Raw genomic sequence first — 18,367 nt, 5'->3', positions numbered from 1 at the left:
TAACAAAGAAGTATGTAAATTGATAGATTAGTAAATGAGCATGTAAATTCATAAATAAACTTTATCTTTGTTAGTAGTTCTTGATTCCAGCAAGACTCTTGGAAAAATAATTGCTTTCAGAAATGTTGTGGACCAAGTAACGTTGAGAGCCCCAAATAAGTTCCTGGTCTGCTCTTGCGTTGAAGTCTCCATCATACACACACACACACACACACACACACACACACACACACACACAGCGTTGTGATGGTTAAATAGCTGTACCTATGATGACTTGTGCTGGCTGATAGCTCGGAATTGGTTGAATGGGTTGAGGAGAATCACGTATAGCTCGTTCAGAACATTCGGACCTCATTTCTCTCTAAAACGAAAAATGACCAGCATACCGAATCATACGTGGGAGGAAATTTTTGGCTAAGAAAAACAAAACACCTTAAACGCGTCACGTTTCTAATGGAAGACACCAGACTCTGCACTCTCACATACTTCTCATTAGGGAACATAATTGTATCATAGTGTCGTTCATCCGAATGTCCAGGTTTCGATTACATCGAAAGGTGGCAGTTTGTGGAATCGTTTTATTAATATTATTACAGAAGCATTGTGCGTCTAGAATTCTCGTTGAAAGCTGGGACAGCAAGAGAGCTGTTTCAAGAAATACTGATTTTTCTGGGAACGTTCTGTTCCTATTGTGATTGATTCCATGCATCAAACGATCATTATTTGGCAGTACTTATATAATGGAACTTGAATATTTTCCGATTATTTCATATGTTAGTAAAAATACGGTATTATTAATTATGAATACTCTATGTGAATGAGTATGGCTTATTTTATGTTTTAATACCACATAAATGCGTTGATTTTCGTGTTGTAGATACACATGCTTAGACGTGCCAGTAATAATTAGATTGGTAGTCTGTTATTTGTATGTACGGTATGAGACAAAGGATACCAACCCATAAATCAAAAGGAAAATGTTGGGGACCACTGGCCTAGGCGACCCTTACAGCGCGAACGCTGCCCACTTGCTGCCAAAGATTTCAGTCACAGACAGTTGCTGAGCCGTAAGCATTACAGAGATTGTCAGCAGATTCCTGTCGTATTAATCATCAGGTTCAGTGGACACTGAGCACTTGTTGGGTACGTAGAAGAACCTTCTGTAATGGTATGCTTGAACCGGACTTCGGGTTCCACAAAATTGAAAAGCTGGCCGCCGGAAAACAGCGAGCAGGCCATGAAGGAAGGCACGGAAGTGTGTGGAGGCGTGTTTCATGTTATCGTCGCTTACGCTAGGCATATTAAACTCTGTGTCCAATAGGTTTACTAAAATGAACACGGTGGTAGTAATTTATAGGCTATTAAAAATGTTTTGAAATTGTAACTCGAACACTGGGATCATGATTTCGAATTCCACCCATTCCTTGGGTGTGTGCGTCTTTCCGTGTTATAATTTTCTGTAGGCAGAGGCCTCGCGTCGAGCCCCCCCCCCCTCCTGTACAAGGAACATTACCAAATATTTAAACAGTTTCGTAAAGCTGGCAAAAAATTCTCCAGGTTTGGTGACGAAACATGACGTACCTGGGTCCTTATAAACTTGCTGGAACTGAATAAATTATGCAGACTTGTGCAATAAATATATAGCTTGATTTGCTTACGCCTATAACTCCGGGGGGAGACCAACCAACCAAGAATCTAACCACCATTCCTCCGTACGAAACGCATTGCTGGAAATGGTAAACAGAGCCATAAAACTAAAACGGGAATTTGCTTACGCTAACGGGGGTTTTGTCGTGGCGGGAGCCACGACTATTTAAACTAGGGTCTGTTGCTGTTGACGGGAGATTATTCCATCAGGCAACTTACCCAAATGAGGGAGGAGAGCAAACCTTATTAGTTTATATAGGCAGTTTTTAATCTCGTCAAGGTGAAACAACTCATTCCATTGTGGAAAAAGAAACGTTTGAAATGTGTTCCGTTCACGTGAAGAGGAAACCATCTCTTTCATATTGCGTGAGACAAAACAGGTTTCGGTATATGCATGTGACATTGTCGTGATTTGAAATCGTATCTGCCGTAATACGCTTCATGATTTGAATGTTAAAAAGTGCCAGACTGTTATTGTTGCTTTTGAAATGCGTGCCCAACATTCCAGTCGTTTCTCTCTTTTGATTCTGTCTGCCATCGTTAAATATGGGATGAACAATGGGTGAAAGTGATACATTAATCTGAGTCGGACTCATCGTTTCCTCCATGTCCAGTAGCCAGTGGTTTTTTCATCTGAACTGGGAAATAATTTTAATACAAATGAAGCATTTCCACCATATTGAAGGTGTGTTCCTTACATGTAGTATACTCCTTCCCTTTCCTATAAAATAGACCGATTTCGGAGTTAGATACGTAATTGATTATGATTAGTACAGAATAAAATTAAATACAGACAGTTTATCTGCACAAATCTGTGCTGACAGCAGAGGAGGAAAGTTATATATGTATAATATGTTAACAGATATGAAGACTGCAGTAAAAGATTGTGTTTATTAATTAAATTTGGTATGAACTATATGCCGTAGGTGGCAACACCAAACTCATGCGGCATGCCTTCCTGCAGCTGGCAATATGTGACTGTTGTTTGAAGTCGAGTGATGACTCCATTACTTGTGGTTTTCTGCGCACTAACCTAACTTAACGCAATTAAACCTAACCAAACCCAGCCATACCCAACCTTGCTCCTGCGCAGCTGATATCCCTCTGTACAATATTTATAAAACAACTTGAAAATTGACTACTATGGTGTTAATAACATAGCTTTAATAAAATTAACAGTGACTTAAAATAAAAACTGTAGTATAAAAGCTAACAAACAATGCGTTTTCAACAGACGTTTAGAGGTATACATTTTTATTGTTTTGAGTTTATTTTTTGCAACATTGCCATCTCAGCTCTCATTTTATTAATTTATTTATTATAATTTGAAGTTCAACATTTAAATATAAACTGTGCTCCATTTTAAATGTGAAGAATGATGAAACTATCTCAGGTTTTGTAGGATTCCTTATTTAATGCAATTTAATGACAGTGTTGAATTGTCTACAGAACTGTTGGAACTTTGACATTTTTCTGTCTTGAAGTATGTACTTTTCTTTTTTAAATATTAGTACATTAGAAGCTTATTGAGAGATTATTATTAACCCAGATGTGTGGAGAAATTCAACCACTATCCATTTTCAAGTGAAGGTCAGCTATATTATTGAGTGAAGAGAATAACAGTTTCACTTTTTGTCCATTTCATTACTTCTTCTTGTTTTTCTGGCCTCAGTAAAGATGTGAATTGTTAACTCTTCAATATGTACCCACTGACATCTTCTGCTAAACTTTAAACACAGTATATGTTTTAATTATTCCTGATATATGCAACCCAGACATGACAGTATTTACATTAAAGTAACTGAACCTGGAATTCAGATTTTTTGGAAGACTATCTGGCCAACACCATATACTAGGAGAAACTACATCTACTGATATCTATAGGGAAATGATGTACACTGACTATGTCAAACATTATGCCAGCAAAAGAGAAATAAATGATTGTTATATTGTGCCTTATTCTGCTATCTAGTTTATGTATCTTTTCAGTGCATGCTGCTAATGATATTATGTGAAATATGTGAAGGCTATGTGTAAAGAATGCATGTGGTAGGTGAACAGAAAAACTTATTTACACAAGTATGATATGTAGTTTCTAAACATTTGGTACTGTGTTTGCTTTGTTGCAGCTTTAGCATGCCTTATCTCTCTTGCCTTAGTTCACACTCGGAGCACAGTCAGTGCCCAGCAAAGTGAAGGTTTCTTCAATGGTTCATCGTATGTCCGATTGTTCTCCCCAATCTCTCTTCATGGACACACAGGACTCAGTTTTCGGACGTGTGTCGGAGGCGAGCTGTTCTCTCAGACAAACGGTCGTAACTCAATCTCTCTGGAGGTCCAAACAGACAGGCTTCTGTTCTCGGTGTCAGTCCAGGGACAGAACTTTGACACTCAACTCAATGTCCGGTTCCTTGATAACAGCTGGCATACTGTGAACTTATTGTACCGGCTTGGGAATCTGACACTGTCTGTTGCAGGACACTCTCAGGTCAGTTAAAAGATAAATACCATGTTACCCAGCGTGCCTCCCCTAGAGTGACCAAGTATGTATCCATTTTGAAGACTGTTCATGGTAATCATTACATCTTGGGGATGTTTTATGCTGAAAAAGTATTTTGAGTTCTGAATTTGTTGTCTTTTTGTTATATAATGTTTTTCTAAACTGTGTTTATGGTAAATAAGTAATGACATAAATTACATGTTAGCTTGATAGGGACAAAATGATGAACTTTTATTGGATACCAGTGATGGAAATTCTTATAAGAGCAGTTTGCATGGTGTCTCTTGTTTCTTACAACAGAACGACAGGCAGTCATGAAATCTGTGAAGTTTCAAAAGATGCAAAAACTTACTCAGTGTTTCACTGTCATTAATATCGTGATTTGTGGTTAGTTGTAATAAGTACCATTCAGAATTTCGGAATTTATTACTCCTTTTGTCTCATTGTCAACTTGTCTTTCCACTTGTCATATCCATTGCCTTGTCCATGTTCATTATCCACTCCCAAGACATCATGAATGAAATAAGTTTTAGGGTGAAACATAATTTAATGTATTTAAATGTCAGGATTTTCTGAATTTAACTTCAAAATTTTAAAGCTAAATTGACAGGGTATGCCTTCATGAAATGCTTCCTTGATTTTTATCTACTGACCCTCAGAAATGAAGATTTCTTTCACACATTTTTACAAATCTAATCATCTGTAGTTTGCCACACATCTTGTAATTTTTAACCTCAGACATAAACAATTATGTCTTTACTTTAGATACTTTTCTGATAACCTATATTATACAAAACACAGTTTCATACTTTTATAGTTACTTGTACCCGTGTTTGATCGGAACAGACTTTGTGGAAAGTGTTGAAATAATGTAATGTGCAACATGACCTTTCTTATTCCCCTGCAGTAGCATGTTTTGGAGAATAGCATATGATGGTATGCAAGGACTAAAGGAAAGAAAGAAATTTTGATAAGACTACTGAAAGGATGTTAAATTTACGAAAATGATTGTCTTCTGGGTTGTTACACCCTGTAATCTGGTAGAAATATACCAATGTTTCATTGGTCCTCATTGCCCTTATGATGGAGGCAGCAAGGACCTCTGAAACGTCGGTAAACTTCTACCAGACTACATGGCATTACAACCCAGAAAACAGCCATCTTCAGACTCATCGCAATGAAAACCTGAAATCATACTTAAACCATTCCCCTTTAAATTCAGTGGCTTTGCATTAGTTGCTATAATAACATTCTTAGAATTGAATTTGTTTAATAGTGCAAAGCAGTAACTTATGTCTGTAAAAAGCAACAGTTCCAGGCAACATACATCAGTTTTAACTGCCTTTTAAATACAATACAGTACAATAAGACCATGTGCTCTAGTATCAACTCTTTGTTTAAATTGTTAGACTGAAATCAGATTTTCACATAGACTGGATTGAGTCTGATTTGTAGGGGTTAACTGAAGAAAAGAGTATTCATTCATATTATGAATGTGTCCAGCAGGGGTTTGCCAGTGAAATGTGTTAAAATATCTGTGTAGGTCGTTGCCAACTCAACCTACAATTCTGAGATTCTAAACCATCCAGACCTGTCAAATGAAAACTCAGTTCTCATTGTTGGAAGAGACTTCCATGGATGTCTGTTGGAGGGTCCAAGCATTGTATTTAACAAACCATCTTTGGTGCAGGCTCACAACGTGGAATGGGGACCCTGTCCACTTACCATCAACAGCTGTAAGTAACATGGTTGATCATGCTGCAGAGCAGTCTGATGAAGGCACTTGACTTATCTGTTATGTTTGCAGTTTCTGTCATCAGCAACACACCAAGGAATGTTTTGAGAAACATCAGTTAACCCCTGGGTCCTTGAGAATGGCTGCCTTCTGAGTTGTAGCAATGAGTCATTGTCATGATAGAGGCAGCAAGCACCTCTAAAATGTCATTAAACTTCTATAAGGCTAGATGGCACTACAACCTAGAAAATAGTCATCTGCATACTCACCACCCTGAGAACCTGAAATCCTACCCTTGGGTCTTTTTTTAAAGTGCAGACTACCCAGACTTGGAAGGTTGTTCTATTTAACTCTTTAAGTTCACTTATTTGCAGTTTTTTCCCCCATGTCAAATCATATTTGCTGTCCAGAAGAATAGTGCTGTATGTTCAGATTCATTATCACTACCACTAAAACTGCCACCCAAATCACTTTCCTTAAGTGACAGAAGAATCTTCTGTCACTTACAGTGTAATGGTTAACACCCCTTCACACTCAGGAGATACCTGGTTTTGAATCCTTTTGGGGGACCTAGCCAGATATAAGCTAGATTTGCCTATTTTATTTTCTTAAGTCTGTCTAAACAAATGACAGAATGGTACATTAAAATAGGTCATGACTACTTCCATCCAGATTATTCTTGATTCATCATTCACAATCATCCTATCAGTTCTCATTCTTTGATGCAAAAAAGCACTTTGTCGCTGTGTTGTATGAATGTTCCAAGCAACACCAACTCACAAGCTTGTTTAATTTGTTGTTATGTCAAGGCTTGGTGTTCAGATGTAGCTGTAGCTGTCTCACACTGCACACTGTAGCATGTCAACCTGGATACAATGCCTGTCACTGTGAGCGTACAGATTGTTTTATTTATAAAGTGCTCAGCGGAATTCAAACCTTTTCCCTGCTTTCTTAATTTATTTATTTTTTTGTATTTATTTCTTTTGATCATTGTTTTTTTCCCTTTATTTTATTCTCTGTTTATTCTGTCTGTTGTCTGAAAACTTTCTCTCTCTCTTGCTCTTGTTATTTTAGGTAAGCAGTGTAAGAGTTATACCATTTCTTCTTCTTTGCTTGACAACTAGTTGTGAATGTGGACAGCATGTTTTGTCATATTTTGAGCCAGTGACAGTGAGTTTGTCTGAGTCCTTTGATCAGACAGGAGTTGTATCAAGGTGTTTTGAGTGTTGTGCTGTCAACAGGCACGAAAACGGATCACTGCTACAATAAACCGTGCCTGCTGCATGGTGAATGCATCTCCCTACCTGACCGGTACGAGTGTAAGTGTGCTGCTGGCTACTCTGGCAACAACTGCGAGATTAACAATGGTGAGACTGAAACCTGAATGTGTTCAGTTGGGTTTATGTTTGTTTAATTTGCATTGGATAGGAATTGTTGTCTGACTGTCAAAATGCCAAACATGAATTGAACAAACTGAAGTTAATAATTTGACTTGCAATTTGTTAGATCCTGAGGGTTAAGATTGTTTCACATTTTTACAATTTCAGTTAACAAATTCAGTCCACAATGTATGATCACTACGTTCATCACGCAGTTCTAAGTTGGTAAGAAATTTGCAACAGCAGTAAGAATCCTGCATTTTATTTGTACTTACAATGCCTATAGCAAGTAGGCTGATATTAATATCAAACTTTTCTTTATTTTATGACAGAATTTTTTTTAAAAAAATGCAGTCTGTAACTTCTTGCACTGAATAATCAAAGAAATCAGTGTGTCATATACTGAAATCAAGCACATGTAAGTGAAGATTGTTTAATTTGCCCATAGAATAATTTATTTTCATCTGTGTAACTTTTACATCTCTCTCAATGTCTTTATGCCACTGAGAAACAGAAATGTTTGTTCTGTTTTTTAAACAGCAACCAGTGCTGCCTGAAATCATTGTACCATCTTCACAGACTGTGTTTAACCTTTTGTGAATGTGTAGTAAAACAAATCATTTTGGTGTATTTTCAAAGGAACTTTAGGACAAGTAACTATCAATAAAACCATATCAAATATAACTGTTACCAGCCATATTAAGAATTCTTATCCAATAAATTGCCCACCAGGTATACAAGGAATTAGATTTTAGTACAAATTAAGTTGAATGTTTAATTATGTGTCTCACAAATCATATGACCAGCCAGTGATTTTTATTTTAATTTCTTCAGAATTTAAAATTTTCTATATTAGAAGTTTGTATTAGATAACTTACAATTTTTGTCTTTTACTTTTTCTTTTACTATTGTAAGGTGAAGCATAGCTGTAATACCATCTTCCCACATGATAGACTTTATTAAACTTGTGCAGATGAAAGGAGCAGGCACAATAATTAGTGCTGGATATTGCATGACAAACATTATAACTCTGTGTAGATTTAGCTTTAACCAAAGTTGTTTTGAAGCATAAAAATGCATGTTATTGCTGGTTCTTATTGTGGATATATGAAAGTCATTTTCTTTTCTATCTGTCTCCTGACATTCTCTCATTTTTCATTATCTCGTAGATCTTTACAACCGTTGTCTTTTTCTCTATATATCATTAATTGGTGCATTACTGTTCTCTGTTAGTGTGTTGTAACCATGTCAAATGCATTCTTTACTTTATATTGCTTTTTCTATAATATTCCTTTTGTTCTCTTTTCTTTAATTTATTCTCCTCATAATCACCTTTCAAATACTTCCTAGAAATAATATCTGTGTCATGTAATTGGTTAAGGTCTGCTAGATGCTACCCCTGTGAACATGTGCCTGTAGTAAATTAGTCATTGCAGGACAGAATGTGTGGAGATTTACAGCTGTTTCCTTACATGCTTTCATGCCCAGGTACACTAACAACTCACTTTCAACAATGAGAAGGGTTAACACATACTATAGCTGTATAAATATATAACATTGTATGGGCGTATGTTTAATGCACCGCAAAACTCTGATGTATATTTGTGTTTTTTGCACTTGGTGATTTGAATGGATAATGGGAAAATCAAGGCATTTGTCCATTTCTCCATCTGCTTGTCTCTTCTAACAAATTACTTGACAGATTTGGATAAGATTTGAACACTGAAGGATGTCATAAACCATTACAGATTGATACAGATGTCAGTTCACGATTGCTTCTAGTACTCACAAACATTTTTCAGAATAATCTGTAAACTTAACCACAATATAAATCAAAAGGTTTGTGACAAGGTTAGGTTATTTAACTGACACATATTTTGCATTTCTTCCATCATTTTTTAAACAAAATCACTATGTTTCAGAAGCCAGGCTGTACTTCTGTCATCAGGTAGGAGAGTAAAACACTTTAAGTCCATTAGATTTAGCTAATCTTTATTTCCATACTGGATTATCTCCATCTACTGGAGTAGGTTTTACTCTCCTGCTTGATTACAGAAGCAGACCCTGGCTTTCAAGCTGTTTGTTTTTATCAAAAAATCTAGATGTCAGAGGAGATCTAAAATGTGTGTCAGTTTAACTCACCACAATGCTGTGACTGGATCTAAATTGTCCGTCTGTACAGCAGACTGCGACCTGTTTCTGAACTTCTTGGTGTTGGCCTTATATTGTTTCATGTGCATTTTTAGTCCTTGTTCCAGCATCTGGAAAAAGTTTCAACACATGGAATGTGAAGGCATTATTGAAGCTGCATGTATTTTTAATGCTTGGTTTATTTTCAGTTATAACAATGTGGGTTTGTTACACCATTTTATAATTACGTACCTATGTTAGTATCCTCATTTCCTTATCTATCTATCAAGCGCTTACTGAAATAAGGTGATATTTACATTTATTCTCAGGTTCTCCCTGTAAACGCAACAGTGGAAATCTTTGTAAAAATAATGGTCGATGTGAAGAAGATGCAGCAGGGAATTATCATTGTTTCTGCGAAGGAAGATTCACAGGTACTCTGTTATATATATATGCTGTACATAATGGAAACACCCCATTATATGCACTGTTAATGTTACAGTATTCTGCACATACTGAAGGCAACCGCATTTTGTGCACAGTGACTGTAGTGTTAGTACTGTCTGTATGTATGGTGTTATGGTTGTTGTCTGTAGGTGCCCACTGCGAGACAGAGATAAGCTCCCATTTGTGTGAGAGCAACCCATGCCAAAACAATGGCAGCTGCCATGTGTTGGACTCCAGTTATGAGTGTACTTGTTTGCCAGGTGAGTATGTACTTGAAAGCAATAGAACAAATATATTCATCTGTTTTATATAATACCATAATTTCAGTCTGGTCACATATATATCCATTTGTTTTATCCACTGTTGTAATGCTTGTCTCATCACAGGATTCACAGGGCAGGACTGTGAGACTAACATAAATGAATGTCTGCCGAATCCTTGCCAACATGGAGGTAACTGTTTGGATGGCATTAATAACTACACCTGCTTTTGTGGCCGCACAGGGTGAGTGTTTGACCTCTATTACAAGATGTATACTATCAGACAGACTGACTGACTGACTGACTAACTAACTAACTGGCCAAGGACAGGCTTCCAGTCATAACCATGCAATTTCCTGCACCTCTCCAATATTACAAATCAAAGAAATAATTATAGCAGTTGGTCCTGACATCTCTTACTTATGTTTGAAACTATTATTTTGAAGTATATGTCAACAGATTATGTTTATTTCTGAAAATATTGTGTCTACTTATAATTTCATATTTTATAATTGTGTTGTGTATTATAGTGTAGGTGCAGGAAATTTGGATTTCAACTAAAAATCTTTTGTTGAAACCTGTTAGAAAGAAACATCATGCAACATAATAGTGAATGAGTGAGACATACTTAAATATGCTGCATAAACATGGAGGCCTGTGCTGGTTAGTGAGTAAGTTGACTGTGAGAAGGAAAATGTTTATTTTTTCTTTGGCCAAATTTGTGTCACGCTCCTGTTGGTTCTAGGTACATAGGAGTGAACTGCGAACAGAATATTAATGAGTGTGAAAACAACCCATGTCTGAACCAGGGGAGTTGTTTTGATACTTACGGCAGCTACACTTGCCAATGCATGCAAGGTTTCGGTGGCCAGAACTGCGAGCTGGTGAGTGCTGTCACTCTTATGATTCCGAGGCATATCAACCCAAGAAACCTTTCTTGAAAAATTAGAATGCATTAATCCACTTGATTATTTTCTTTATGAAAATGAAATAAAGCAATATAGCTGTACGTATCAGACGTGGATTGAAGGGGTAGCAAGCAACATATTGAGTAGCACCACAAATAAGTAAAGCATCCCGCTACATGCCTATGAAGGAACTTGGGGGAGCTTAGGTATAGCTCCTACTCTTTCTTGACCTCGGCACCAGTTGGGGGTGCGTGGTCAGCATCACGCCCCGGCCATGCTTTACCCCTGGGAGAGGGCCCCGGTACCCATTGGACAGGAGGCTGGGTGGGCCCCAGAGCCAGTCTGGATGCAGAGGCTAGAGGAAAAATCCTCTGCCCCCGTCGGGGATCGAACCCTGATCATCCAGCCTGTAGCTAGTCACTATACTGACTGAGCTATCCCGGCTCATAGCACCACAAATATAATTTATGAATTTCTTTTTCTGTAACATAATATTGGCACAATAATACCCACCATTATTATGCTGAAATATTTTGTGTACCATCAAGGGGCTTATAGTCTGTAGTTTTGTAACCACTATTTTATACTAATCTGCATGTTGATCCAAACCACTTCCCATATATTCTTGATTAAAAGAATTACAGGACAGAAGTATTCAATCTAAGTGATGTAGAAAAAGAGAAAGATCCTAGTATCGTTGTTGGAAATGGGCCCCCATTGTCATTGCTATTTTGTATAAACAGAAAGTTGAGGCATGTGTCATTTTTCAGAATCTGAAGGAATGCAGTTCCAATCCATGTCATAATGGAGGAGAATGCAAAGACTTGGTTGGAAGTTATAAGTGTGAATGTTTACCTGGCTTCACTGGTGATAACTGTGAGGTCAACATTGATGAATGTGAATCCGCCATCTGTCCTGTAAACTCAGAATGTGTTGATGGCATTGGAACATATCAGTGTGTCTGCAAAGCAGGTTTTCCAGGTATGTTACTGTTAATGGCTAGACCAGTGTTTCAAAGCTGCATTCAGTTGTGACATTTTATTATCAAAATTCAAAATTTTGAAGAATTTCAATAATTAGGCATACAAAAGCAATTTATATACTGAGTTCTGTGCTTCAAGAATTGTTAGTTATAAATTGTTTGTATGGACCAAATATGTGAGTACTTTATAGATAAACACATTACCCAAAGAAAATGTAAATAACAAATTTTACATGATGTCATAAAATTTGGAGTGTACCCCCAGTGGTAGGTATAGTAGATTAAAATAGTACCCATGTATATTGTTGGTCCCATAAAATGCATTTCTGTCATCATTTAAATTTTAGTTTTGCATTATTATTTTTATGAAATATGAAGTGATGTGTGATCTGGGGTCATGTGCTTTTAGATGGGGGCTTTTATGGGCCCTTTTGAACATGGTAGTTAACCTTTCAGTTGCATAAAAGTTGAGGAATTGTTGATTAGCTGAAAAAATGAATGCCATTTTGTAGTTAGTTATTACTTTTTTTTTAATTACAGTGTTCTATTGCATCTAACATTCACAGCTAGAAGGAGTGAATTTTTATTGGCCATTATTTTCTCATCTCTGGATATAAAATTTTTTAGTAATATTGAATCTGTAGATTCAGTGAGTGAGTTAGTGTTGTAATTTATTATTATGTTGGCTAGATAGTTTGATGTTTAAATTGTTTTCTGTATATGTATCTTCAAAATCCAAGTATAAATTGTATATTTCCAGTGGCTGTTATGAAATGTATGAATTCTGATAGTAATGTAAGCTTGAAAGAAAATTGATCCTCCAGCACATAACCAAATTCTATGGTTAAGTGAGATACTCTTGGTTTATATTCAGGGGTCCCATGTTTGATTCTCAGCCTTGAGGCCAGCTTTCATGACAGGTTTTTTGTGTTTCTCAGTTCCTCTAGACCAATTTTGGGGTAGTGCCTTAAAACAGGTCAAAGCCACTTCTTTCCACTTCATGTATCTTCTCTTTTGACACTGTGGGTTGTTTCATAAATAAGCAGACAACCTATATATTTTAGAGGGAGTACTAATGATTGTTATGCCATCTGACAGAACCTCACATACATACCATACAGACCAGAACATTTCTGCAGGATTAGTACCTTAACAGCAAGTAAGATTTCTATTTATTACTCTGAAGTTTTTGTTATTGTCCACTTATTTATTGACTCCATTTGCATAATCTATTCAGAGAGATAGCATCATTAAATTAACTAAGAAACAATCCAATCTCCTTCTTGCTCAGAAAATGGATAATTTCATCAAGCAATCCCAATTGAACCACATCAACATGAATAGTTAACTGTTGTTGTTTCAAGTTTTGGTTGAGGTATCAAATCAATATTCTGAGTGGATGCAGCACAGAGTTACTGCAGTGGCTGTGTTGTGCACGTTGCTGTTTGCAGGTACTTCTTACAACTGTACTGGAGTCAGTCTTTGTCATAGTATGCCATGCCTCAATGGCGGTACCTGCAGTGACATGGGTGACCGTTACAACTGTACGTGTTCTGCCAGTTTTATGGGTCAGTGAGTCCTCAGCTTTGATTTTCCTTCTGTTATTTTTTATTTTTATCACACTTTCAGAGTATATTTTTGTTCCTTTATTTCTAATAATACATTTATTATTATCCATGTCCAGGGATTAGGTCCATCAACTTGTTCCAAACATAATCTCCATTTTTGCCTTGGTTTGCTGATAAGTCTTCTTCCTACTGGTCTGTAACTTAATATGTTTCGGTAATAATTCCAGCCCCTTTCTAAGTAACACTATCTGTTGCCAATTCAGAAGTTTCTGTGTAATGTAGTGTCAGATCAATGGTTCCCAGTCTTATGTTGTGACCAAAATCAGGGTCATGGAAGTCCTCAGTAAACAACATAAAAGTGTTTTATGTTTTTCATGCATAACATATGGTAGAAAAAAAGCAGTTTCTACCTTATATCAGGAAGCACGGTATAAAATAATAAGTATTTAAGTTATTTTATATTTAATTGGTTTTTTCTTTGTGTCTTTGTTAATTAATTCTTGTTTATTCAAGGTATTTGTCATTGCTTTTCAGTCATTATTCTCAGGACTTGAGAAATTTTTATGATAATGATGGACTTCCATTTAATCAATGATCTGTTTTAGACATGTCATACTGTGTGTGTTTGTATATGTATGCCTTCTGACTCTGTTCTTCCTGATTTACATTTATGTGTTGGCAGGAATTTGCTCTGTCAGGAAAGGGCTAGGGGAGGTTTTGTAAGTTGAAAACTTCATGTCTGTTACTACAATGTGTCATGTTGGTACTACTACATGTAGCAGTTCTGCTATAAAGCCCACTTAATTCAGTGTGATACATGTCATATGCATGATATTTATTTGATGTTCTAACATATTAGGGCTTGGCTGCCATAAAATTTACTTTGTTAAGACCCATAATACAGGTAATTGTGTTTTTTGCCCTATGTCGTTGGTATTAATCCTGTCACTGTTATAATATTGTAAAACAGCTGTCTGCACAACATCATGGCTGAAGGAAATTCACAATTTGTTGATATCAATTTATTTATGAAGAGATAATGCTACAAGTTGTTCAGCATTTAAGAAAGGATGATTATATCAGTATCTGATTGGCGTCACATGCGTACAATATTTTTCTCTATCTTCCCTTATGAACTTCACATATGGTACTTTGTCTGCAGTGTGAGCTCAAAATTTATATATGTTTCTTAATTTATTGAACCCTTTCTTTACAGTTGTCTAAAGAACTTTCATGTGTTAATAACTTTTCATGATAACACATAATTCCTATTTTTAAAAAAAACACTTAGCTCTAACTACAGACTGTGGGTCACATTTATTTCACTGATCATATCAAACACCAAATAAATCTAGACCAGAATGACTAATGCTTCTAAGTAAGTTATCACACACACAGCAGTGAAATGGTTAATGATGGTCTAACTTCATGACTGGAAGAAAGCAGAATAAGGATGTGGAAGGAGAAAATTATAGCTTATGTAAAGTAATATCCTAGTATTTGACAGGAGTGATTGAGAAAAGCCACAGAAAACATCAATCAGGATAGCTGGTGTCTGGGTCAGGAACTGAACCTAAGTCTTTCTGAATAATCAGAGGAGTGCTAGCCTCTTGGCTACAGCATTGTTATAATGTAAATGAATGTCATAGTGATGTTTGTTACTGCACTGTGGCCTGCGTTTGTGCATGATGAAGTAGCTCAGTTGGTGCATGGTGTTTGCTAGGTGTGCAATGTGAGCGTGCTGCACTACTTGATTGGTGCATTGCTACACCGTGTAGAAATGGTGGCACCTGCATGGGCGACAGCTGTGAATGTCCTCCGCACTTTACAGGCCGCTTGTGTGAGACACTCATCCAGTGTTCTACTAACCCCTGTCAGCATTCCTCAAAATGTCAGGATTACGTGAGTACGACATTGTCTCTACAAGTTGTTATATTAGCTGTATTCAGGCATAGTCTCTTGATCAAAAATAACAACTGTATAGCTAGTTTCTTGCTGCTCCCACCATTGCTTTTATTATGATTATTATTGCTATTTTTACTGCTACTTTTACTTAATAATACATTCATTGTTCTTTCCAAAATTGCAGCAGTTCAAGGAGAATTTGTGTATCTAGGAAATTATACTACTAGCTTCCCATTTTATGGAAACTTTTATAAAATAATGCCTCAGATTCAAATAAAATACATTTTTCAATTCATTAGGGAAAGCAAGTTTAATAGGATGAGGTGTATATGGTACAGTATACATGGGAGAGATGAGAATTGCATACCAGATTGTGGTTGGAAACCTGAAAGGTAAGGGACAACCTGAGAGACCTAAGCACAGATGAGAGGCTGATATGAAGATGGATTTTAGGGAACTAGAGTGTGAGAATGTGAACAGAATTTGGATCTCTCAGGATAGGGTGTAATGCCAGGCTGTTGTGAATACAGTAATGAATTTTTGGGTTTCTTGACCATCTTAGTGGTCATCAGTTTCTCAAGAGAAACTGTTGCATGGAATTGGTTCATTAGTGTTAAGTGTTATTACTTCATAACTGTGACCTAAAATTATTTATATTTTTATCAGTATTTTCACTATCACTCCCACTCTGCTTGTTCACAAATTGGTTTTAAATGTAAGCACAATGAGGTTTTGTGTTACTGTCACACATGCTTATCTCACTTGCACAGAGTGATGGCTACTACTGTGAGTGTGATCCTGGCTGGACTGGGCAAAACTGTGAGAATGATGTTAATGAATGTCACTCAAACCCTTGTCGCAACAGTGGCACCTGTGTGGACACCATCAATGGATTCTATTGCGAGTGTGCACCTGGTTTTACAGGTAGGGAGTAGCTTCTGGCTTGTCCTTACACAGTGGTGGAACCTCTCTATTGTATTCCTTGTCTCCTGCACATGGAAGTAATTTTATGCTGATAATCTGTACATTTCTGTATTATATCATCATATTTACTAATTAGAGATCTACACTGTTTTGATTCCCAAGCATAGTACTTATGATTTTCTTTTGCAAATTCCAAAAATATAAAATATAAAAAGTTACAAGAAATGATGCCTATTTTTATTTAATTGTGTTAGTCAGTATTATGAGTCTGCCAAGGTATGTAAATTAATATTATGACTGTTCTGTGATTTATTTATGTGTATAGTTCCTACTGGTATGAATTCTATGTTAAAGTAGTAATAACGTCTGACACATTTATTTGGGCCTATGAGAGAAGACATAACAAGCAAATAGCAAGAGTTGCATAATGTGGCACTTCACAATCTGTAATCTTTACCAGATGAAATCAAGTAGGATGATTGAATGATGGGTTGGGAGGACATAATGAAATAACCTCGGTCCTGCATTTGTTCTCAATATATTGTGCATTTCTGTCTCCAAATCTCGATTCAGCTAGTGTCACAGTCACGCAGGATGTACACGGCTACTTTTTCTTAGTTGTGACATCTTGTCTCTTCTGTTTTTGATTTTGTCTTAATGTAAATTCAAACAGAATTACATTAAGAGCTGCTTATTATGTATTTTTATGTCTTTCTCCTTGTTTGAAATGTTATCTGCAGACTGTGCTTTACACTCACACAAAGAAACAGGTAAAATTATAATTTTTATATTTTAGTTTTATGGCTTTTAAGTTAAGGGCTTAATAATGACCAGTAATGCCTCTTGTGTTCATTTCCAGAGCAGCAGACATGCGCATAACTCAAATATCCCCTAACCTTGTCTGTCACATGCTACAGGTAACATGTGTGGTGTGAACATTGATGAATGTGCATCAGGACCATGTCAGAATGGTGGCATCTGCATTGACCATGTGCATGGCTATAAATGCAACTGCAGTGAAGATTTTATGGGTGATAATTGTGAACTCGAGTATGATGTGTGCGGTCTTGTTCCCTGCAAGAACAATGGCACTTGTATCAGCAGCCACAACAAACGTGATTATCAGTGCCGCTGTCTATCAGGTAAGGTTTCTTAAGGAGGTGGGTCACAATGAATACTTTATATATGTGTGTGTGTGTCTGTTTCTGTGTCTGTAGTATCATATTGTGCTTACTGTTCAGACTACCATCATATTGTCAGAGCCCTTCCTCTGCACATTTGTGGTGTTATGTTGTTCACTTTTCATTTTCTGTATGGCTTAAAATACTTCCTCTTTGTATTTGTAGCTTCATATCGCTCTTGATTTTCTTCTGTGTGGCTTGTTGTTGTTGTTGTTATGTGTATAACTTTTGTTAAGTAATGCAGATTAGTTGACAAAGTTCTTTGTTCTTTTGACTTATTTATTAACCATGATCTGTGCTTATTTCTTCACCTTGCACTGACTTTCATATTATGCATTTATGATTTCATAATATTTACTGTCTGTGAGCTTAACTTTTACAGCTGTCGAAAAGTAGTCAATGTAAGTTGATACATTAAGACTTGTGCATGTGTGTGGTTTCAATATGACAATTTCTTCTATGTTCATATGGCTTCACATTGTGCTTGCTTTTTCTCCTGTTTGTTTGTGTTTTATCTTGTGCTCACTTCTGGAATTGTTGTTAAGTAGTCAGTATAGATGAGCAGGTAATGCCTTTATCTTTTCTCTGGCTTATAACTGACTGACTGGACAGATTTTATTGTTCATTAGAAGTTGCCAGAACTTGGCTTTCATTATGTTTTGAGTTGCTTCTCCTTCATGAGCATGATATATGTACAGGTAGAATTTTACTCTCTTATGTCAAGTCAGATATGGTGTACATCTCTTTCCCTCACATTTCCAAGTAATGCGTCGTATGAAAATTTATAATGTATGTTTACTT

General features: G+C 36.5%; 1 protein-coding gene across 4 annotated transcripts in view; it reads left to right on the top strand.

Annotated features, from left to right (window-relative positions):
* crb (cell polarity complex component crumbs) overlaps positions 1 to 18,367 on the top strand; it is a 56,834-nt gene that overhangs the window by 13,505 nt on the left and 24,962 nt on the right. Inside the window, exons 2-13 of one of the 4 annotated variants that reach the window (XM_087352578.1) lie at positions 3,777 to 4,135; positions 5,691 to 5,883; positions 7,124 to 7,249; positions 9,721 to 9,825; positions 9,988 to 10,098; positions 10,225 to 10,342; positions 10,844 to 10,982; positions 11,777 to 11,987; positions 13,440 to 13,556; positions 15,280 to 15,458; positions 16,232 to 16,385; positions 17,303 to 17,527. In XM_087352578.1, the coding sequence (XP_087208704.1) occupies positions 3,777 to 4,135; positions 5,691 to 5,883; positions 7,124 to 7,249; positions 9,721 to 9,825; positions 9,988 to 10,098; positions 10,225 to 10,342; positions 10,844 to 10,982; positions 11,777 to 11,987; positions 13,440 to 13,556; positions 15,280 to 15,458; positions 16,232 to 16,385; positions 17,303 to 17,527 (2,037 nt within the window). The remainder of the gene's footprint in view (positions 1 to 3,776; positions 4,136 to 5,690; positions 5,884 to 7,123; positions 7,250 to 9,720; positions 9,826 to 9,987; positions 10,099 to 10,224; positions 10,343 to 10,843; positions 10,983 to 11,776; positions 11,988 to 13,439; positions 13,557 to 15,279; positions 15,459 to 16,231; positions 16,386 to 17,302; positions 17,528 to 18,367) is intronic. The other 3 variants (XM_087352588.1, XM_087352582.1, XM_087352593.1) reach the window with 3 other exon arrangements.

Source organism: Zootermopsis nevadensis, unplaced genomic scaffold, assembly GCF_977971745.1.
Source record: "Zootermopsis nevadensis isolate Lab colony 2312 unplaced genomic scaffold, Znev_1.0 Znev_ptg000002l, whole genome shotgun sequence".
NCBI lineage: Eukaryota > Metazoa > Arthropoda > Insecta > Blattodea > Termopsidae > Zootermopsis > Zootermopsis nevadensis.
The sequence above is the reverse complement of the archived record's forward strand: the minus strand, read 5'-3'. Positions and strand labels throughout refer to the sequence as shown.